At 43.4% G+C, this 24357-nt stretch overlaps 1 protein-coding gene across 1 annotated transcript in view; it reads right to left on the bottom strand.

The window, feature by feature from the left end:
- Nucleotides 1-22456, bottom strand: part of MICU2 (mitochondrial calcium uptake 2) — a 55622-nt gene extending 33166 nt beyond the window's left edge. Inside the window, exon 1 of the mRNA XM_055542552.1 lies at nucleotides 22203-22456. Coding sequence (XP_055398527.1) covers nucleotides 22203-22406 — 204 coding nt within the window. The 5' untranslated portion in view covers nucleotides 22407-22456. The remainder of the gene's footprint in view (nucleotides 1-22202) is intronic.
- Between the last annotated feature and the right edge of the window lie 1901 nt (nucleotides 22457-24357).

Below are 24357 nucleotides of genomic sequence, written 5' to 3'. Positions count from 1 at the left end.
TCTAGTGGTTTTCCCTACTTTCTTCAATGTAAGTCTGAATTTGGCAATAAGGAGTTCATGGTCTGAGCCACAGTCAGCTCCTGGTCTTGTTTTTGCTGACTGTATAGAGCTTCTCCATCTTTGGCTGCAAAGAATATAATCAATCTGATTTCGGTGTTGACCATCTGGTGATGTCCATGTAGAGAGTCTTCTCTTGTGTTGTTGGAAGAGGGTGTTTGCTATGACCAGTGCATTTTCTTGGCAAAACTCTATTAGTCTTTGCCCTGCTTCATTCCGTATTCCAAGGCCCAATTTGCCTGTTACTCCAGGTGTTTCTTGACCTCCTCCTTTTGCATTCCAGTCCCATATAATGAAAAGGACATCTTTTTTGGATGTTAGTTCTAAAAGGTCTTGTAGGTCTTCATAGAACCATTCAACTTCAGCTTCTTCGGTGTTACTGGTTGGGGCATAGACTTGGATTACTGTGATATGGAATGGTTTGCCTTGGAAACAAACAGATATCATTCTGTGTTTTTTGAGATTGCGTCCAAGTACTGCATTTCGGACTCTTTTGTTGACCATGATGGCTACTCCATTTATTCTAAGGGATTCCTGTCCGCAGTAGTATATATAATGGTCATCTGAGTTAAATTCACCCATTCCAGTCCATTTTAGTTCACTGATTCCTAGAATGTCGACATTCACTCTTGCCATCTCTTGTTTGACCACTTCCAATTTGCCATGATTCATGGACCTGACATTCCAGGTTCCTATGCAATATTGCTCTTTACAGCATCGGACCTTGTTTCTATCACCAGTCACATCTACAACTGGGTATTCTTTTTGCTTTGGCTCCATCCCTTCATTCTTTCTGGCGTTATTTCTCCACTGATCTCCAGTAGCATATTGGGCACCTACTGACCTGGGGAGTTCCTCTTTCAGTATCCTATCATTTTGCCTTTTCATAGTGTTCATGGGGTTCTCAAGGCAAGAACACTGAAGTGGTTTGCCATTCCCTTCTCCAGTGGACCACATTCTGTCAGAGCTCTCCACCATGACCTGCCCATCTTGGGTGGCTCCACGGGCATGGCTTAGTTTCATTGAGTTAGACAAGGCTGTGGTCCTAGTGTGATTAGATTGACTAGTTTTCTGTGATTATGGTTTTGGTGTGTCTGCCCTCTGATGCCCTCTTGCAACACCTACCATCTTACTTGGGTTTCTCTTTGGCTATGGTTTTTGCAGTGGTCATGTATGAATGTGAGAGTTGGACTGTGAAGAAAGCTGAGTGCCAAAGAATTGATGCTTTTGAACTGTGGTGCTGGAGAAGACTCTTGAGAGTCCCTTGGACTGCAAGGAGATCCAACCAGTCCATTCTGAAGGAAATCAGCCCTGGGATTTCTTTGGAAGGAATGATGCTAAAGCTGAAGCTCCAGTACTTTGGCCACTTCATGCGAAGAGTTGACTCATTGGAAAAGACGCTGATGCTGGGAGGAATTGGGGGCAGGAGGAGAAGGGGATGACAGAGGATGAGATGGCTGGATGGCATCACTGACTCAATGGACGTGAGTCTGAGTGAACTCTGGGAGTTGCTGATGGACAGGGAGGCCTGGTGTGCTGTGATTCATGGGGTCGCAAAGAGTCGGACATGACTGAGCGACTGAACCGACTGAGGGCTTCTCTGGTAGCTCAGCTGGTAAAGAATCCATGTGCAGTGCAGGAGACCCTGGTTTGATTTCTGGGTCAGGAAGTTCCCCTGGAGAAGGACAGGCTACCTACTCCAGCACTCTTAGGCTTCCCTGGTGGCTCAGATGGTAAAGAATTTGCCTGCAATGTGGGAGACCTGGGTTCAATTCCTGGGTTGGGAAGATCCCCTGGAGGAGGGCATAGCAACCCACTCCAATATTCTTGCCTGGAGAATCTCCATGGATAGAGAGGTCCTGTGGGCTAAGGTCCATGGAGTTGCAGAGTCGGACACAACTGAGCGACTAAGCATAGCATAGCGGCGCCTGCCAGAACACTGGCCGCAGAGACACTCAGTCTGCATGACAGCACCCTGTCTCCTTGGGAACTTGCCTGTTCATGTCTTTCCTTTTCTTCCCTCTGAAATTACTACTACCAAAATACCTCAAGAGGCATGTCTTAATCACACAAGTGCATACTCTTATTCTAGCCATCAGAAAATTGAATTTCATTCATATTTTCTGAACACTTTATATGTGAGGCAGACACGTTATCATTTGACGTATTATCAAGTAGATAGTGAGTATTTCTAGGAAACTGGTAGGAAACAAGACAAACACTAATTCCTACTAGAGTGACTCACAGAGCGTCTACAGATGGGACAGAAGGGAGGGTGGGCAAGTCTTGTCAGTAGACTTCACAGCACTGGAGAAGTCTGAGACATGAAAGACAACACGGCATACTGAAGAGCTGAAGTTACATGTGGACACACACATTATTAGCTAAAAGAATATTTACATTTATTATATTAATGTTAAATATACAGTCTACTAAGAGAATTTTAAAAAGTAAATAATGTGTCAGAAATACATATGTGTATTTCCAAATCTTTAAATAAACGCCAGCTCCTTTATACTATCTAACACCTAAGTTGTTCATAATGAGTTAAAAAAACACCTTTTACCAACAACTTAGTCCTTTTTCTTGCTGTGGTTCAGTTGCCAAGTCGTGTCTGACTCTTTATGACCCCACGGACTGCAGAATGCCAGGCCTCTCTGTCCCTCACCATCTCCTGGAGTTTGCTTATGTCCATTGAATTGGTGATGCCATCCAACCATCTCATCCTCTCGTCCCCTTCTCCTCCTGCCTTCAATCTTTCCCAGCATCAGGGTCTTTTGGTGAGTCAGCTCTTTGCAACAGCTGGCCAGAGTATTGGAGCTTTGGCTTCAGCATCAGTCCTTCCAGTGAATATGCAGGGTTGATTTCCTTTAGGATTGACTGGGTAATCCTTTTTACATAACCAAATTCTTCTTTCCAAATACCAGCCAACTGAAGGGGCTAATTACTCATTTATCCTCCTCCTCCTCTAGTGGTCTCATAACAGGATGGATGGTTATGTCTCTGCTGGCTTTCATGCCATCCTGTATCCTGTGGCAAACTTAACCCGGAAACCCCGTCACTCACTGCAGTCACTATAGGCCTGTCACTGGACTTCCTCCCATCCTGAGGCAGCAAAGGCGGGCACGGTTGGGCAGGGAAAACACTGTGTCAACAACCACACTGACCAAAATGCCAGCAACCCTGTCTTGAGGGTATTTCTCTAAAGGGCAGGTACCCCAATGGGGGCAGAGGGAAACCGAAAGGCCACCCCAGGGGATGGGGTAAGCCCCAGCGGGACAGGAAGGCAGGGTGCCCAGAGGAGAGCTGGACACGCCCTGCTTCTCCTCCAATCCCTCAGGCCGCTAACTGACCCACAGTCCTCCGAAACCCTGCAGCTGAGATTCTGGTGTGAAAACAAACAGCACTCAGCTCAGGACAGAAAGGGGTCAAGCTTATATATTCACACTGTCTTGGCAAATAACGTATCTGGCTAGACCATCTGTTTAAAAACTGATGTTGGGCCTATCCAAATTCCACAGGAAGATGAAGAGTGATAGGAAACTACAATAAAAATCAAATTCTGAAAGAAAGCAGGGAAAAATCAGAGGGGAAAAAAAAATGTTGGACTTTAAAACACTGGAGGGCAAAGATGAAGATGACGGACACCTGAAGGGAGCCGCCCAGCTCTTAACAAAGAAAAGCAGCACAGGAGAAAAATGGTGGAACGAAACTAAAAATTTTAAAAAGCAGTAAAGACTAGAATCAACACTGCAGCAGATATACAAACTAATGATGGGGGATAATCACACAGAAGGCAGGAGAAAAGCACAGAGGAAAGCAATTAGGGAAAAGAACATCCACACGTGTGACAGACACCCAGGGCTCAACATGAAAACACTGCGCTTCAAGGAGAAAATGTACAAATCAGGCGCCTACTTCAAAACCAGAGTGGAAACCTCACGTAAACCCGCAGATTTAGAATTTAGGATGCTATCTGCCACGGCCTGCATGAGGACTGCACAGGAGACTGGTCACTTCTAGATCTTTCAGGAAACCTAAATAAGGCTAGAACCAGGATGCCCTTATTGCTAGGATGAACTTCTTAAAAACTGTTCTCAGAGAAGGTAATACACAAAGTGATGCTTTGTGTAAGACGCAGGTGTAAGGCAAGACGCATTCCTGCAGTAATTCTTGAAGACACACATCAAGCTTGTGGATGTACTCTGTGAGGAAAAGAAAGGTAGAAACATGCTCAAGCTACTCAACCCAAGAGGCTGGAGAGAATTTTTCTGCCCATCTTTACCCTCAACTAATTTACTGCAGTTTCAGAGAACTACTCCAGTAGGTCGGACTAAATGGTACCAATCTTGACGTTTATCTGAATGAGATTTCCTAAACACCCGGAGTCAACCCTGTTGGCCAATGCAGACTGTTGACACATAAATAACGCAGAGCCTGGCGGGTGGTGGGTCTCTCGGGAAGACAAGAGTGAGTGGAATGTGCTGCTGGAGATCAAAGCGCAGCCAGACCCACCGGGCCAGGCTGGAGAGTGACGGAGCTGGGATGCGCTTCTCCAGCCTGCATCAGAAGCCAAGTGTACGGGAAGGGAGGGGTGGAGAAGCCGGGGTGGGGCCAGCCTCAGCCCGAGAGTGCCGTCCACATGGTTCTGGTTAAACGTAAAACGCTCCATGGCTTTCAAGGATTACTTGTAATGCAGTAAAAAATGTGACAAAGGAATTAAGAGCAATGAGTGATGTGGACTGGATAAAAGAGATCTTTGAAAGCTGATGACTTCTGTTAAAACATTTCACGAGTTTATTGCCTTTAAAGCAACAGGTGCTTCAGCATTCTGTCTCTACTTTTTATCCATGAAATGACAAATTGGAAAAAGTGCTCTGTTCTTTGTTGAACATTCTTTGGTTTCGGCATTTCTCAGGAAGAAGGTGGGAAAAGAACAGGCCTTCTTTACAATGCTTTCAATATGTCCAATATATACACACTGCATCAGACCTAAAACCCATTCATTTGGGGGTCTTTATTTTGGAATTTGCAATAATCTGGATAAAATGTAACTGTTTTGCTGTCTTTGAACTTTCTGCGGTATAATTAAAGAATATCTTTTCTTCTTAGAGAAAACTTTACAACTGGAAACTTTCAGTCATTAGACAGAACTTTTCCATTTTGTTCTGAATCAGGGAGATTTTACTGTACATGAAACAAAATACTACTGGACTAAATTAAAAATACTATGTAAGCTATGCTTCACAATAAATTCTACAAAATAACAGAGTATTAGTGAGGGAGATGAAGGTCATTCCTGGCAAACCTGCAAGCTCTGGGAACTATCCTCTGTGGCCTCTGGATATTGTTTTCTCTGTGTGTTGTGTCTGACCATTAGAGATCTCATGGACTGTAGCCCACCAGGATCCTCTGTCCATGGGATTTCCCAGTCAAGAATACTGGAGTGGGTTGCCATTTCCTACTCCAGGGGACCTTCCCGATTCAGGGATCGAATCCATGTTTCCTGCATTGGCATTCAGATTCTTTACTGCTGAGTCATCTGGGAAGCCCATTGTTTACTCTAGTGATGGCCTAGTCTAGACTTCTTTCTGGAGATGAGAAGAAAGCTAGTATGGCTTTTCCTAGATGAGCACGGTGAAATGAAATGACATTTGCCTAAATAAATGCATTAAAGAAATATCTAATAGGATCGCAGTCTGCCTGAAGAGGAGGGCCCACTGTCAGGATGCTGAGGAGTAAAGAAGGAAGCGCCGGGACTTCCCTCTTGGTCCAGGGGCTAAGACTCACACTCCAAATTCAAGGGACACAGGTTCCATCATCCCGGTCAGGGAACTAGATGCCACAAGCCACAACTAAGCGTTCACAGACTGCAACTAAGACCTGACTCAGCCAAATAAACAAACAGTAATAATATAAACCAGCACCTTCTCTCTCCTGATGAGATCACCGAGCAGAACAGCACGTTCCCTTCCTCCATAACTGCTTTTCAGGAGGCACATCATTTTTGTTTATGTTCTAAACAAAACGTGTAAAGTAGGTTTCAAGGGATTGCTGCTGCTGCTAAGCTGCTAAGTCACTTCAGTCATGTCCAACTCTGTGTGACCCCATAGACGGCAGCCCACCAGGCTCCCCTGTCCCTGGGACTCTCCAGGCAAGAACACTGGAGTGGGTTGCCATTTCCTTCTCCAATGCATGAAAAGTGCAAAGTGAAAGTGAAGTCGCTCAGTCGTGTCCGACCCTCAGCGACCCCATGGATTGCAGCCTTCCAGGCTCCTCCGTCCATGGGATTTTCCAGGCAAGAGTACTGGAGTGGGGTGCCATTGCCTTCAAGGGATTAGTATACAGCTTTCTCAGTGTCACTCAGTACAGCCATGACGTGACACTTCCTGAGAAATGACAGCGTTGCTTCAGCTCACTGCCCCACTCACGAGGGAAATACTCTTCCTACAAACCTCCAACACCAACTTACTTAGTAAGTATCACACATCTCCTCCGACCAAGCCGTGTACAAAGTGACACATGAACAATCAGCCCCTTTCTAGTGGGGTAAGAGCTGGACTGAAGTATGAAAGGAGCATTTAGCAAACGTGAAAGCCCCACAGTGACAAATCCCAATCTCTGATAGTTACTTTCCCAGTGTTACTTATCAGCCATGACTTTATGACTTCTTTTCAAATGAGATGTGCATGTACCTCAATGTTCACAGCAGCAGTATTCACAACAGTCAAGAAATGGAAGCAACCCAGAGCCCACTAACAGAGGAATGGATAAAGATGTGGTACATACACACAATGGAATATTACTCAGACATGAAAAAGAATGAAAAATGCTATTTGCAGCAACATGGATGGACCTGGAGACTGTCATACTGAGTGAAGTGAATCAGACAGAGAAAGACAAATACCATATGCTATCCTTTATAGGTGGAATCTAAAAGGTGACACAAAGGAACTTATTTATAAAACAGAAATAGACTCACAGACAGAAAACAAACTTATAGTTACCAAAGGGGAAAGAGGGCAGGGATAACTTAGTACATGATTAACACTTACACACACTGCTATGAATAAAACAGATAACCCACAATGGTTTACTGTATAGCACAGGGAACCAAAAAAAAAAAAAAAAACCAAAACGGAGAGAGAGATGCACCAGAGTTAATATTTTTCATTATTATTTAATTAAATTTAAATAGAAGACTACTATGTTGGTCTGGTATCAGTAAATTTATCTGGGATGTGACCTCTCTTTGGGCAACCGAGGAGTACAGTAGCATGTAACAAGGAACCTTTTGTGATATGAGCTATGATCTAATTGCAGGAACCTTGCACACTCATGCAAAAAGATCTCCTCAAAACTGAGAACTCTTAAGTAAGCCTGGGCAGAGTGTTATCAGAGGGCTGCGTCAGAAAAAGAGGTGACCACGAGGGTGACAACACTGAGGAGACTGCATCCCACAGCACACAGCGTGGAGCAAGGAGGATGGATTAAAGGACTCTCTCCCGTCCCTTCACGGGAATAGGTGCAGTCTGTAGCTCTAAGTATTTTATAGTTTGGGATTTCAGGAGGAAAGTGAGTCATTCGTAGTCTCCACCATGCCCCCACTTTCTCCCTGACCCACTCAGAGTCCCACACCCCTAATCCCCAGCAAGACTGTCTTGCTCCACACTTCCTCAGCTCACAGCAGCACAGAGTGAGGGCGGGTTTCTACAGCTTGTGGGTCAACACAGCGGCAGTTTGCTTTTGTACCGCCAAGTCCCTTAAGCCCATAACCTGACCCTACACAAAATTTGGTATTAAAAAAAATGGATTAAAAAACACCCACCACTACCCCTCAAACAGCAATATGTTGCTTGCATACAAATTTATCCCAAACAAAAAGAACAGATTTTTTGGAAAATCCTCCAGGTAAAAGGAAAAACAATGAAAGCTTTAACAAAGGGGCAGATTTGCAATTTCTTATTAAAAACAAAAATTACACTTCTATCTTAAAATTCCATTGACATTATTATTTTTATGAATTGGCCTTGAACAAAACAAATACCGCACTAATTTAAAGCATCAACCCTAGTTTTGCTCATTGCCAACATCACTTTCCTGAAACTGACTGGGTCTGCTGGTATGTCCCGAGTTTCTGTTGTTACCTGGCTCCCTCTGATGAGCTTCAAAAACCTTTAAACTGCAGCTCTTTCCGGGAGACAGATGAAGTAACCACTTGGCTTCTGATTGTGATTAAGAAACTTCAAAAAGATAAGCATGTGAGTTGCTTCTTGTCCTTCTCTCATTTGTTAAGCGTTCAGGTTGTCTCCTCCTAAGAGTCCTTCCCCGAGCACCTGTGTGGGTGAGGTATTTTTCAGAGTGCGCATGCAGAACTCAGCTAGCGTTCACTGAAGCCTGGTAACTCTGTGGACAGAGAGTATCTGCCCCTGCATGCCTGCCTCAAGGATAGGCTCTCTCTCTTCTGTGTTCCCAGTGTCTACTATGTGGTTAATACTGTTAAATGGTTCAAAAAAGTGTGCCAGAAATGAACGAACCTTTATGAACGGGAACCAATTCCACACTCCAAGTGTGATGTTCAAAAAGTAATTAAAAAATAGATTTCAGTCCTTGAACCAACAGGCAAAAGGGTTTTGTGCTGATATAGTTTAAATCCTGTTGTTGTTGTTCAGTTGTTGTTCTCTCTGACTCTTTGCAACTCCATGGACTGCAGCAGGCCAGGCTTTCCCATCCTTCACTGTCTCCTGGAGTTTGCTCAAATTCATGTCCACTGAATCAGTGATGCTGTCTAACTATCTCATCCTCTGTCGCCCCCTTCTCCTTTTGCCTTCCATCTTTCCCAGCATCATGGTATTAACAATTCATTAAGCTATCCTTGGGTAACTAAGTATGTACTCTATCATGTACAACTGCACCTAAGTGTGCACACAACAGAAATAAAGACCCTTTGTTTCCTTTTATTACAACCACAAATTACCGCATACTGCTAGTGACTATAGATTTTAAAGATGCCTTCATCAGAGGAGCACAGGGGCAGAGCTGTGGACAGCTGGTGGCAGTGGCAACTGGACTCAAAGTGTGTCTTCTTCTGTGCTGCTGTAGAAGTCACGGAATCTTGGAAACAGAGGCTCTGAAACCCGGCTGCACCAGCTGCCGCACACTTTCTGTCCATAAATCTGAATGATTCAGTGGACTTCAGGCTTTATGTTGTGTTTGGTTTAGACTGCAATGGATTTTTTTCAGTTTCCACTTGGAGTTAGTGGACATAATACAATGTGTCTAAGATAAAGCTTTGATTAAAATGTATTTGTAACAGATGAGCAGGGGATGAGGTGAACCTTTTACCAAGCACTGGCAAAACAGGTAAAGTTACTGCTTTAACAATAAAAGTACTAAGACACATGCCATTTATATTTCTGTTGATAAGTTAAATCACCAGCAAATGAAGCAATACATAGATTACATGGCATGAAAAGGAAAAGTAATGCACAGATGTGATTAGTTTTGCAAATTAATTTAATGTTCATTAAAAGTTTGCTTTGTATCTGTGAAGTATAAACATAGAACACATCATTTATTTTTGAAAAAACATTTATCTATTTATTTGGCTGTGCCAGGTCTTAGTTGTAGCATGCAAGATCTCTGATCTTCGTTCATGCAAACTCTTAGCTGTGGCATGTGGGATCTAGTGCCCTGACCAGGGATGGAATCCAGGCCCCCTGAATTGGGAGTGCGGAGTCTTAGGCACTGGAACACCAGGGAAGTCCCTCTTTGGGTGCATGTTAAAGAATAATCTTTATCTTGACCCTTGAGACTTTTAGACTCTTACATGAGGAACAAAACTAATGAAAACTTACCATTTATTGTAAATTGTCACATACATACTTTAAGGGTAGGCATGGAAAGAACTAGCACCTGGATAGTTAAAAAGGGTATCGTGCCCTTCTAACATTTATTTGCAGGTAAACTTACTCCTGTACTCTTCATAATCAGGAGAATAATTCTAGTTAAATGTGGGAACAGAGTAGAGAAAAGGAAGGGACATATACGTATAGGCTAAAATATGGCCTGAAGTTCTGAAAAGACTCAGGAAACCCTAAGAGCCAAACCCAAATTGCTAGTGGAATTCCAAAGAGTTGCTCTGAATATCTGAAGATTTGGATAACTTTGCTACTTTGTTTAGTGCAAAAATCAGTTTCTAAATATTTATGGCTGCTATTTAGATACTCCTTTATTAATGACTTTATATAGTTATATTATTACCAGTATTAAACATGTTACTATGAAACCAAAAGTAGACTCTTCAGGCTCTGAGATCCTGAATGACCCATTTCACCTGCGTGCTAAAGGGTAAAGAGAATAAACGTGAAGACACTCTCGGGTGACGGGTCTTTATTGTTTCAAGGAGAGGGATGTGGAAATAGAGGCATCTGTGTGTTTACAGAGATGTCAACAGATGAGCCAGCATAACAGGGCCAACAGACAGTACACTGGGCTAGAGAATGTACAGTCAGCACACTTTGAAGGACTGTTCAAAGAAGAGAGCAAACATGCAAATTATTTGATCTGAGCAGAGAGTCATCCAAAACCAAAGAGGAATGCAGGGACAGGATCAAACAGTTCAGTTGAAAGTAATTTTAAATACAACACTCGAAGCATTCTGTGATGTAAAGAAGGACAAATACGAAGAACCTAGAAGGAACAAGCAGGTAACCTAAACATTTAGAGCGGAGGCTCATACCCCACACTGCAACCATGCTTCCTGCTGCACGAGGCCCCTGGAAATTGTATGTGAAAACAGTGTCCATGCTTGGGAGAGGGTAGGTAACTCCTATATCCTCTTCCCTGGTTACAGCACAGTGTTCCTTAGAACCATCCTGCCTGGCTCCACATTACAGCACCTCACTTGGTAAGTGTGAAGCAGGCACCACAAGGAGCTAAGCCTTTCACTTCAGCGCAGGCAGAACTGTCACTGGGTGAGCCATTGGGAGATGTCAGCTCTTCACTCTTCTTCCTCAGCAGCCACAGCTCAGGGGCGTCCATCCCAGCCCGGCACCCAGGGCAGGAGCAGCCACAGAGAGGCTCCCGACCTGACTTTGGCCCCAGAACTCCCCAGAACCGTGGGTCTGAACAGAGGCAGAAACCCTATCAGGGACCTGCTTCTGATCTGAACTGGCTCTAATTTGGTCAGTTAGCAACAAATGTAAACTGGAAAAGATTCCATCTTTAAAACACTAATAGTGTGATTTAATCTCTTGATATTTATACATTGCACACACTCAGAAGCATAGAAACCAACTCATTTGTAATTTCTTATTATGCATAATCTTCTAATTGTGTACACCAGCAAAAGAGAAACATGACTGATCTTCCCAAACAGCAGAGAAGTTAAGCCCATCATACTTTGCTTGGGAATATCTACAACAGTTTGTGGAAAAAACATTGTGCTTTCCTACTTAAGGTTCATTCTGTCTAACTTTAAAAATGGTCTGCATTTCTGGCACACAGCAGCCCCCTGATGAAGACCTAGGAGGAAGACGCCTGGAACTATGTTGTATTAAAATTTAACTATGTTGTGTTAAAGTTTAATGTGACAGGAAACACTGAAGGTACACAACTGCTAGTATAGGACACACCAACCATACAGGATCAGTTCAGTTCAGTTCAGTCCAGTCGGGTCCGACTCTTTGTGACCCCATGAATCGCAGCACACCAGGCCTCCCTGTCCCTCACCAACTCCTGGAGTTCACCCAAACTCATGTCCATTGAGTCGGTGATGCGATCCAGCCATCTCATCCTCTGTCGTCCCCTTCTCCTCCTGTCCCCAATCCCTCCCAGCATCAGAGTCTTTTCCAAAGAGTCAACTCTTCTCATAACGTGGCCAAAGTATTGGAGTTTCAGCTTTAGCATCAGTGCTTCCAAAGAACACCCAGAACTGATCTCCTTTAGGATGGACTGGTTGGACCATACAGTATACATACGGACAAACTAAAGATCTTGTGAGATGGTATTTCTTAATGAACAGAAATCACAAATTTTATTCTGCAATACCCCATGTTCATGAAACTTCTACAGATGTCAATGAAAAATGTCTATATACACCAGGGTATGCTTAAACATAGGATGTGCTGTTGTTCAGTTGCTAAGTTGTGTCTGGCTCTTTTGTGACCCCACAGACTGTAGGCCCCTGTCCACAAGATTTCCCAGGCAAGAATACTGGAGCAGGTTGCCACTTCTCCTCCAGGGGTTCCATTAAGTATTATTTCTATATTGAAATTATTTATAATCTGAAACATTTAACAATTTTTTTTTTATGGAGAGCAGATTATTAAGAGAATATATTTGCTATCGTTTATGTTACCAAATATTTATTACTTTCTAAAATGTAACTTTTAAGTTCATATACTGCTATAATTGATGGCTTCGGATATGTTTGTGTACTGGTATAATTAATAAAGCTCCAAAACTTACAGTAGCAAAAGCATTAATTTGAACGCATTATCTACCAGAACACATGCTTCATAGAATGAGAATAAATAGTAATTTTTTACTTCCAGGTTCAGCTAAATAAACATAACTGCAAAATGACAGATTAAAAATGCTTCTGCTTTTACAATTTGTTTTCCTTCCTTTCTTGCCTTCTCTGTCCCCACCTCCCTGAAAAGCACCTCCAAAGAGTTACAGTAGGATACAGAGATAGCGTCCACGAGGAAGGAAGGAAAGACAGCTTCTCATTCGTGCAGGACAAATAGCTTTGCCCAAAGCACAAACTACATCTAATCACAGGGTATAACTCTGTCATCTCTCTTTTCATAATCTGGCCACTTACACACTTTGATTTCTGACTTCCATTTGGGTTTATTAACATCAAAGCTTTGTCATCACTTATCTGTTTCCAGACACATTTTTATCTGAGGCAATAAAGTATAAAAAGTTCTTTGCATTCTTGCTTTACTGTTGCAAGAAAGCTTTCGTCTTCATTAGGCTTACAGTGTTTCACGGTTATTAAACCTCTGTATGCGGCTATCAAGTTCATCGCCCTTGGCATAACCAGTTTTAAATGCACTATCATTAAATCCAAGGGACTGTGCACAAATACATCCCAATCTCAGCAGATGCCAATATATTCTTGTTCTACCTTGCTAAGATCTTACTAATGTCCTTTCCTCCCACTTCACAAAAATAATGACTACAAATATAGTCAGACAACTTGAAATAAAATAAAGCAATGCCAATTTAATTTTTCTTTTTATTTTATATTGGAGTACAGCCAATTAACAATACTGTGATAGTTTCAAAGTGCCAATTTAATTTTACAAATTGCTTAGAGCTCTTATAGCAAATTAAAATATTAATAGTGCCATCTCATTAATTACATTATTTGAGTTTTTAAAATATTCATTGATATGCAACAGAAAAGGAGTCCTGCATCTAGTAATACCTGCAAAACTGCTTTCCAAGTTAACATATTTCTGACTATTAGAACATGAAGACCCACACGCCTTGCTTTTATTTATTTAAAATGCGTGACCATTTGTTTTAGGCTATACTCACAAAATGAGTTCAAAATGTGAATTTAAATAGTATCAAAGAAAAACCACCTTTGATGTTCTATTACTATTTTAGAATTTAATTTTAAAATTTAATGCCATGATGCAATATATTATCCACATTAAACTCATAATACCAAGCCTTCTTAAAAATAATGTTAGGTAATATTTTTTAGCTACAAGGAAAAATCCACCAAAGGCAAGCTATCAGAAGTCTGTGGCCACTGGCCCAAGCTCTCTTCTTCATGAGTGTGTGAACCCGTCTCCTCCGCCCTCCGCTGTGAACAGCGTTCCTCTCCAGCAGCAGTCATTACGAGCCCTCTGACCCACCACCCGGTGTCCCTGATTCTACCTCCTGATTTTCCAGAGCAGTTCACCATCAGGTCTATAGCCAGCTGCTAGGTTAGCCACACCCTCTGCTTCCCCTCCCTGTTAGGATGAAGGAGGAAAACTTATTCGTCTCATAGCCTGACCTTTCTTCCTGGGCTTGGGCTCCAGGAGCTTCTTTCCTTCCTCAAAGATGTCCACCTCTAATTCCCCCACAGTCAGAGCTGGACCAGGTTTTGCCTCCTAATTACATCACTCTCCCAGCAAGTGTTTCTTTTAATACCCTTTCAGCAACACTTCTAGAAAGAAGCATCTGTATCACCTGATGCAAAGAATTGACTCCTTGGAAAAGACCCTGATGCTGGGAAAGATTGAAGGCAGGAAGAGAAGGGGACGACAGAGGATGAGATGGTTGGATGGCATCACCGGCTTGATGGACATGAGCTGAGTAAACTCCAGGAGTTGGTGATGAACAGGGAGGCCTGGAGCGCTGCAGTCCATGGGGTCACAAAGAGTTGGACACGACTGAGCAACTGAACTGAACTGATTTGCTTTCTTTGCTTCCTTACTTCAGTCTCTCCTCAACACACTCCAATTAAACTGCCTCCAGTATTTCACTGAAATGCCTTTTTTCAAGGTCAGCAACAACTCCCCTTTATCAGCACGCCCAAAGCTCAACTGTCTGTCTTCACTCTCTCAGTTGCAACAGACCTAGGGGATTTACAGATTCAAAGAGCTCTCCAGCAAAATCCCAATGACATTCTTTATGGAAATAGGAAAAAAAAAAAATCCTAAAATTCCTAGGGAACCACAAAAGACCCTGAAAAAGTCAAAGCAATCTTGAGTGAGATAAACACACTTGGAGGCATCACACTTCCTAATTTCAAAATCTATTACAACACTACAGTAATAAAACCAGAAGTGGCAGGTGCTGAAAAGTATGGTACTGGCATAAAAACAGGCATATAAACCACTGGAACAGAAAGAGATGTAAATTCACGCATTTACAGTCAACTCATCTTCAATAAGAAAGCCAAGAACATGAAACGGGGAAAGAACAGTCTCTTCAACAAAGTGTTGGGAAAACTAGATGGCCACATGCAGAAGAGTAAATTCGGCCCTCATCCTGCATCTTATACAAAAATAAACTCGAAATTAACTCAAAATGGGTTACAGACTTAAGTGTAAGAACCGAAAACTATGAGATGAAAACAGAGGGAAAGCTTCTTGACTTTGGTCTGGGCAATGATTTTTTTGGTATGACACCAAAAGCACAGAGAATAAAAGCAAAAATTGTCAGGACTACATCAAAGTAAAAAGCTTCTGCACAGCAAAGGAAACAATCAACCCATGGTAGGGGAAGAAATTATTTACAAACCACACATCTGATGAGTTAGTATCCAACATACACAGGCAACTCAGGTCCATGGCAAAAACCAAAACACCAAAGTCCTGACTGATCAAGCAAAGGACCCGATCAACATTTTTGAAAAGATGACCTACCTACAAAAGACCAACAGATATAAGAAGCAGTGCTCAAAATCACTAATTATCAGGGAAATGCAAATCAAAACCAAAATGAGGTACTATCTCCCATCTGTCAGAATGGCTATTATCAAAAAGACAAGAGATAAGCACTGGTGAGACTGAAGAAAGGGGAACCCTCCTAGACCACCACTGTAAACTGTGAGGCCACTGTGGAGAAAGTAAGGTGGTTCCTCAAAAAATGAACAATTTCACTTCTAAAGTCAGTATCTCTAATAGAAATCCGAGCTTCCAAGGTCACTGCTCGTTGTTCACAAGAGCCAAGGTATGAAAAGAACCCAAGTTTCCATCAACAGATAATGGATAAAGAAGATGCTGATACACACCCATACCGCAAGCTGACAAACACTCTTCAGCCTTGGATAAGGAACCCTGCCAAGGGTAACAGTATGGACGAACCTGGAGGGCATTAAGTTCAGTGAAATAAGCCAGATACAGACAGACAGATACTACACAGCTCACTTATCTGTGAAACTGAAGCAGTGAAATTCATAGAATGAAGCAGAATGGTGGTTGCCAGCGGCTGGGGGGATGGGGAGATGCTGGTCAAAGGGTATGAAGTGTCAGTTATGCAGGCTAAGTCCTGGATGTCTAAAGGACAGCATTGACAATACACATATATTACACTGTACATACAATACTGTATCGTGTGCTTGAGGTTTATTAGGGGGGTAGATCTAAGTGTTCTCACCACACACCCACATACAACAATGGTAACTTTGTGAGGTGATGGATGTTAATCAGCTTGACAGCGCTGACCATCTCACAGTGTATAAAAATAAGACATCACGTGGTACACCTTAAATATATAAAATTTTTATGTCAACTACACCTCAATTAAAACTGAAGGATAATGCAAAAAGCCCCTTCCTGGAGTGCTGCTAATACCTTGGGAATGGGAGGAACTGCATTCTCACTTCCTCCTCTCTGGGCATCACTTCCACTGGCCCCTGCCTAAGCCACAGCAACCGCATGTGACTGCCTGAGCCTGTAACAATCTACCAGACTCCAGACGGGTGGGAGGCAGGGAGATCAAAGGTTGTAAGGGAATTTACTCTTCCAGTCCAGCTCCCATCTCCCCTTCTGTTTCTATGCCCAGACTTCTTATGTGCCTCTCTTATGCCAGCCACCTGCCCTTACCTGTGGAGCCCAAGCCACACCCAGGTCCTTAGGACACTGACTCTTCCAGAAACACTGACCTTGTAAACCAAACCATTCTCTCCCTAAGAGGAAATGAATCAGTCGTTAAGATACAGATCTTGTTGTATGTAAATCTTCAGTGTAATCAATAGTATACAAAAATGTGTGCCATACATTTAACATCAAAATAGTTTATTGATACAGTTGGTTTTAGTCTAGGTCAGGGTTATTTTCCAAATTTAAAAATAATTTAAGACTTCCCTGGTGGTCCAGTAGTTAAGAAGCCGCCTGTCAATCCAGGGAACGTGGGTTCTATCCCTAGTCTGGGAAGATTCTACAAGCCTTGGAACAACTAAGCCCGTGCACCACAACCACTGAGCCTGTGCCCTAGAGCCAGGGACCCGCAACTACTGAAGCCCTCCTGTCCTAGAGCCAGGACTCCTCAACAAGAAAAGTCACTGCAATGAGAAGCCCCTGCTCACCACAACTAGAGAAAGCCTGTGAGGAGCAACAAAGACCTAGCACAGTCAAAATAAATTAATAAAAAAAATTTATTTGGCTTGAGGTTTACAAGTTGAAGGATCTCAATAATTGGGATGGAAATGCATTTTATTTTATTCTAAAATTAATTTTGATATTTTAATGTGATGGCTCCAGACAAAAGCTTGCTGTATAAAGACAGGTTTAAGTATTAACAATATGAATTAAAAATTAAATCTCATGCACAGTAACAGGTGGAATGTTCTGAGACAAAGGAATATCTATTACTGTCTCATAGATTTCATCAGCTCATTTACCCAGTCAATAAATACTTAGCACGCCTACTATGCACAAGACTCTTTTCTTGGGATTTGGCAGAAGAGAGCAAAGTTTCCTATGTACTTAGGTTTCCTACTGGGAACATGGCATAAGTCTCTATAACCCTAAGTGTGTAACCGAATATACACATGACATTTAGTAACTCAGCTGAATCTATACATTTCTGGATACTGCTTGTCTATTATTTCTACAAAGGCTAATCAAACCAAAGTTAGACAAGGTCACTTTGTTACAAAGTACAGTTCATTTATTCACTCTTTGGACAAACATTATATAATTGTGAATGTTTTATGCATTCACATGTTTTATGCATTTAAGAATACAGAGATGAAAAAGATAAGAGGCTATCCTAAGACAGACAAAACGAACAATAAAACAATTTCAGGAAGCGGTAAGTTCTATAAAAGAATAACAGATTAAATGTTAAGGAAAGCTTCCAAGAATTTATAAATACAAATAAACAATATCAAATGGAATCTGACACGTATGAATCTACAGAATAAGGAATTTGGATTTACATAGAATAGAAAACATTTATACAGTATTACGGACTAGGTAAGGCTTCCCTGGTGGCTCAGATGGTAAAGAATCTGCCTGCAATGTGGGAAACCTGGGTTCAATCCCTGGGTTGGGAAGATTCCCTGGAGGAGGGCATGGCAACCCACTCCAGTATTCTTGCTTGGAGAATTCCATGGACAGAGGAGCCTGGCAGCCTACTACAGTCCATAGGATTGCAAAAAGTCTGACAGGACTGAGCAACTAAGCACGACAACAATGGACTCTGTTATACACAATAATTTTACTTTGCACAGTGGACAAATTTTTCATTAAAAAGCAAACCCCAAAATCCTACTATGAAGTCAGGGAAACATATTCAATAATAAATTGAAAATTATAAGGCCAAAAAGTGTAAAAATTTATAGAGGATAAATGAAATATTCAATAAACAAATCAGTTAGAACAAATAAAACATAATTGTTGTCAACTTCGAACTATAATGAATTTTTACTTTATTTTTTCTCCTCCCCCTTCCAGTTTTAGGCCTTATTATAAGCATTTATAATATCAAAATGATTCAGACAAGTTCTACCCTAAGTCTGATCTTACATGTCACTAGAGATTTACTCAGTGATATGGAGATTTGTTTTCATCAATTTTGGTTTACCAATATATTGTTTCTAGCTTGTAAAAAACAAAATACAATAAAAACTAAAAACTTTTATGTATTATTGAAATTCCTGCAGGAAGAAAATAATTTTGCCATTGCAACTCAAAAACTCTAGAGTTCCTAACTGCTTTCCCCATGAGGTAACTATATATATAAGGGGTGTGTGTGTATTATTATTTTAAACATATCAAGGCTTATTAAGGACTTCTATCCTTTTAAAGCAGAATGGCTTGGAATAATAAAATAATTGTCTTCTCCCTTCTATCATGTCTTATCTCATTTTAACTATGCCAGAATCAAATACAACAATACTTAAAGAGGGTATTTCTAGAAACCTAGAACAGTTTTCAAATATACTAAAGTGTTTCGGAGGAAGCAGCTTACATAAATGTGACTGGTAGGCTGACATACTCGGGAGGATCTCTAAAAGAGCCAATAATATGTTGTTGCCCAGATGTCATCATTGGTACAGGATTCCTGCAGGAGTCCTCTGCTTCAGGCCACTTCACTTTCACCAAAGACCTACACTGGTACTCGTATTTGTTAACCAAAAAAAATCTGAAGAGGATTTTTGCTTTTATGAAAAAAAGGCAAAAATCGAAAGTAGTGCTCAGCCTTTTTCAGTGAACCATCACAGGGGCAGTGCACATCCCAGGCAGCAAGTGGTCCCGCCAAGCTTCCTCCCTGGAACTGAACTCAGCATCTCAGCATCAGATAGATGCCAGAGCTCAAACTGTGTCTGTGAACATCTGTGACTCAGCTCCATTTATTTCATGTATCTGTGAGCAAGATGTGTCTAAGGTAACTGCTCTTTGATTTTACACCATTCCAGCTTACAAAAAGTTTCAAAGGAATGCTCTACTTTTGGATAGTGGTGGAGAGTGAACCTGTTATTATTTGCTGAAACAATTACATTTCACACAAGATTCCAGCAACTCAGACTCTGCAAATTTATCTTTAAATTTCTTTCCAAGTCATCCACTAATTGAGCCATCACCAACTCTCTCCTGAATTACTGCAAGTTTCTGAACTTGCTTTCAATCCACTCCCTTCAAAATAGTCTCCATACTCTTTTTCCAAAGATGAAAGCCAAATCTGCAATATGCATAATTCTTGATTTATGTATTAAATAACATGAGACAGTGGCAGGCTGAATAAGCACTCTAATTTCAAAGAAGTGTTATGTTGAGATATCTGTAACAATGGTATCAGAATAGGAAAATATCAAAGATTGCTACTGATGACAGTCAGCTACTGTTAATACTTCTTCAGTTAGTTGCCTACACTCACAATTTAAGAAAATGTTAAGTTTATAGGTCACTGAAAACAAAAATGTCATCTTTTTCTATTTAAGTTCATGTGCTAAGTTGCTTTAGTCGTGTCTGACTCTTTGTGACCCCAAGGACTGCAGCACTCCAGGCTTCTCTGTCCATGGGATTTTCCAGGTAAGTATACTGGAGTGGGTTGCCATTTCCTTCTCCAGGAGATCTTTTTGACCCTCGGATCAAACCCGTGTCTCCCGCATTGCGGGCAGATTCTTTAATGTCTGAGCCACCGGGGAAGCCCCAGACTCTCTGAATTCTAGGCCTGTATTCTCAGGGGACCATTCCTAACCATGAAGGTTAGGAATCTCCAGGATGGCTGCCTGCTGTCCTCCAGATAAAAACTTTTTTCTGACCTGATACCCCACCACTGGTTCAGAACCTCATCTTCCACAGCCCAGGTCTTACCAGTCCAATCCTTCTCTCCAGACCGCTGCAATGCTGTCCCCGTGCCTGCAATGCTCATCCCCTTCTCCCTGCCCTGCGAACCCTGTTCATCCCACAGGCCACTACTTCAGGACACCAGGCTTGTGTGCGGGGCTCTTCCAGATGCCCCCAGAGCACCAGCATTTATCACCCCCTCACCCTAGATTAAAGTTCCCCCCTGCATTAAACTGTGAGCACTTGAAATGTGTCTTGTATTTCCAGCTCCTTGCATTCTGCCTGGCACAGAGGCAGCACTTCAAGAATTGTGGAAAGAAGAAAGAAGGGAAATTCCATATCTGCTATTTCATGACCTTGAATTCAAGCCTGAATTCTTGACTAACCCTCACAATTGCAAGCACGGGTAACAATGAAAACCGGAAAAGTGCATAAGCAAATGGATATAAATTCACTATTTTTATTGGAGAAATCACTTAGTGTGATGACTAGAAGGACATCATGACTATTATTTTAAAACCATGTTAAGATTGACCACCTTGCCATACTAAGTAAAATAATTATATAATACATACTGCTGGAAAATCCCATGGATGGAGGAGCCTGGTAGGCTGCAGTCCATGGGGTAGCTAAGAGTTGGACAAGACTGAGCGACTTCACTTTCACTTTTCACTTTCATGCATTGGAGAAGGAAATGGCAACCCACTCCAGTGTTCTTGCCTGGAGAATCCCAGGGACAGGGGAGCCTGGTGGGCTGCCGTCTCTGGGGTCGCACAGAGTTGGACACAACTGAAGCGACTAAGCAGCAGCAGCAGCAGCTGTGTCAAAAGCACGTGTAGCTCAGTAGTTCTAGACTGTGCACAAGTGACTCCAAAGTGGTGGTGGTGCTGCGGCTGGCAGAGCAGCAGCTGGGGCAGCAGAGGGATTGACAGGCCCCTTGTTCCAAGGACAGAGGAAACAGGCAGGTGAAGCTCGATGTCAGACTGTGACTACAGAGGGCTCTGAATAACAAAACTTAAAAATGTGGATTTTATCCTAGGAGCATGAGGCACTAACGGTTTCTGAAGAAGGGTACAAGATGTGGTTAAACTGACACTCTTGGGAAGATTAATTAAACAGGATGAACTAAAGGGATGAAACAGAAGCAGAGAAATGAAAGATGAACAGTAACTGAACTGCTTGACACAGGATGAACAAAAATGCTATAAAACGCTGTTAGATTCTTCCTCCTGGGATCAGAAATAGTGTGAGGATAGGGGAAGAGTTATTGCACGTATTCACTTTGTGGCATCTTAATACAAGTAAAAATACTGTCAATATTTAGTTTTAAGTCACAAGGCCAGCTTTCCTCTCTTGTTGAATCTTGACTGTTGAGTCTGTCAGAACTCAAGGCCATTAGAAAGAAAAAATGTAAGTCTAACGACAGAAAAAGATTACTGCTTTTAATTTTCAAAAGTATTCACACACAAACTTTACTCTTAAAGCTTCAAATGTTTTACGTGGAAAATTAATGCGGAACCAGGGAATATGACCTTTACTTTTCAACACCGCAGTTCTAGAAGAAACGTCTTTAGCTTGGTACTTAGAGTCCCTGGAAGCACACAGGTTTATGACATGCAGCAATGTTCCTGACAGTTGACCACGAAACCAGGAATCATGAACCGACCGACTTTTAGGGCGCACGCTTTCATTATTAAAGAGTTCACTGCTGGCACAGCTCGACCACCTGACGGTCCTGGGGGACGGGGAGGCCTGCACCGGACACGCCCCCACGTCCCCGCGGGTAGACGGCTGCCCCAGGGCCGCGCCAGACGCCCACTGCTCATCCCCACCCTCCGGCCGCCCGAGGGCTGAGGGGCGCGGCGGGGCTGCCGGACTGGGCCCGTCCCGTACCTGAGCTAGGACGGTGAGGCTGCCCTGGGGCGCCGCCACGTTCACGCGGCCGTGATACCACGCCGCTCCTGCTCCTGCCACGGCCACGCCAGCCACTGCCGCCGCCACGGGCCCGGGGCCGGGCCAGGCCCGCCGGCCGGCAGCGAAACCCCGCCGCAGCCTTTCGCCCCAAGCCGCCAGCCGCGCACCGCCCGCCGCCGCCATCTTTGCGGAAGCGCTTTGAGGCGGCGCTCGCGCCGCTTCCCACGGCGTCCCGAAAACTCGCGCCTGGCCGCGGTGTCGCGAGACCGAGGCAGTCTCCGCCCCGCCCCCGAGCCTGCGCACCTTGTTGTGGGCGGGGACGGGGCGGTGCGGGGACGGGGGCGTGTCCGAGATAGATTGGGCACGCCTCCGGGGCAGGGACAGGGCCCGGCGGGACGCGTGTGAGGGTCGTGCGCGTCCGGGCCGACCCAGCCGGGCCTGGGGTCGCGAGTTGGGGATGGGGGGCTGTGGTCCGGCGCGGCGGCGGTGGTCGCAGTGAGACGGAGCCTCTTCCCGGTGGGCGTGATCAAGGCGGTGCTGTGAGCGGAGGGGCGTGCCCTGCGGGTCGTGGGGACTGGGTGGGCTCTACCTCCTGCCTTCCGCTGTCTAGAATCTCCTGAGTCGGAAAGCCGCCCAAGCTCTGTAGGCTTCGCACAGGTCTCCGGGCCTCAGAAACATTGTTTCTTGTAAGAAACATGGTGTTCTGTTGTCTGTCTGTGGCAGTCAAGCAAGCTTTTAAAAAGGTGTATTTTTCAGTTGTGGTGGAATATGCATGCCACTACCATCTGAACTATTTTTTTAGCGCACAGTTCGGTGGCATCAAGAACATTCATGTTGTGCAACTGACACCACCATCATCTCCAGAACGTTTTTCATCCTGCAAAACTGACAAACAAACCAATAAGTGTCTTCCCGTCTTGTTTTCATCCTTCTTGTCCTTACATTCTTGTCTGCTTTTCGGTTTTTGCTGAATCATGTCCCACCCCAGCAGTGTAACTTTGATGAAGTAGTTTTTAATGAACACCCAGAGTCATTCTCTTGACTTGAGGCGATCACTCTTTGCTGAGTGTTGGATTTAAACTCTCCGAATAAAGTGTTTGATGATGTCTATTACCCCATCTGGCCCCGACTCAGACTGCACACCTCACGTGTCCCTCATCAGGGACCCAGGTGTTTCCCTGGGTCCAAAGGCAACCTTAGGGCAACATCTCAGTCCTGGCCCTGCTCGTAAGAAATGATTTAGCTGAGGCAGATGACTTGGCTTTGTTTTGTAGTCTCTGATCCTCCATTCTTTGGTCTTTACTTTTGGGAGTAGATTTACTTAATAAACTTGGTTCAGCCTCTGAAATGTCCCTGAGCCATCAGAAGCTTTACTTGGGCATGCAGTAACTTACAGCCCACAGCCAAAGGTGCCAGGATTCCTCATCGCATAATCACTGCCATCTTGAAGTTATGCAAAACAAACCCCAAACCAAAAACAAAGAGCAAGTGCCACACTAAATCCAATGTGACCACTTAATTCCTTGGATCCTCTTGTCGTGATTCGCCCTTGGTTCTTGCTCCCTCTTCCTTTGCCAGCTTGTCTCAATTGATCTGCAGTTGGAGCTTCTTCACTTTTCCAGCTTGCTGGAACCACTTTCTGTGTCCTTCCCAAGGCGGGCAGTGGAGGGGACTCGCAGTGCACAGCTGTGTGGGCCAGACCACAGGGTTTGCTTCCTGCCTTTGCCAGGATCATCACTGTGATTTGGGACGAATTACCTAAACTCTCTGAGTCTCAGTTTTCTCAGCTGTAAACAACTGTCTCATGGTTTGAGGTTGGGACGGGGGCGTTGCATGAGCCATCCAGGGGAGCGATTAGACAAATGCCCTACAGACTCACCGCGTGTGTCAGCTGACCCTCTTGAAGATTTGGCTCGTTTCCACCTTCTGATCACAAATGAGCTTGACCGAATGTCCATGAGTCCAGATGGCTGGGCCGGCTAACCCGGGATCTTTCTGCTCTTCCCTACCTGACTTTTGACTCCTACCAGACCTCTGGGCTGGTTTTCACTTCTGCTAATTCTGGTAGCTCTTGAAAATTCTGGTAGCTTTCTGGAAGCTCTCAGAAAAGCATATGTCCTGCTTTTCTGAATCA

Source organism: Bubalus kerabau, chromosome 12, assembly GCF_029407905.1.
Source record: "Bubalus kerabau isolate K-KA32 ecotype Philippines breed swamp buffalo chromosome 12, PCC_UOA_SB_1v2, whole genome shotgun sequence".
Lineage (NCBI taxonomy): Eukaryota > Metazoa > Chordata > Mammalia > Artiodactyla > Bovidae > Bubalus > Bubalus kerabau.
Note: the sequence above shows the minus strand (reverse complement) of the source record. Positions and strands in the feature narration are given on the sequence as shown.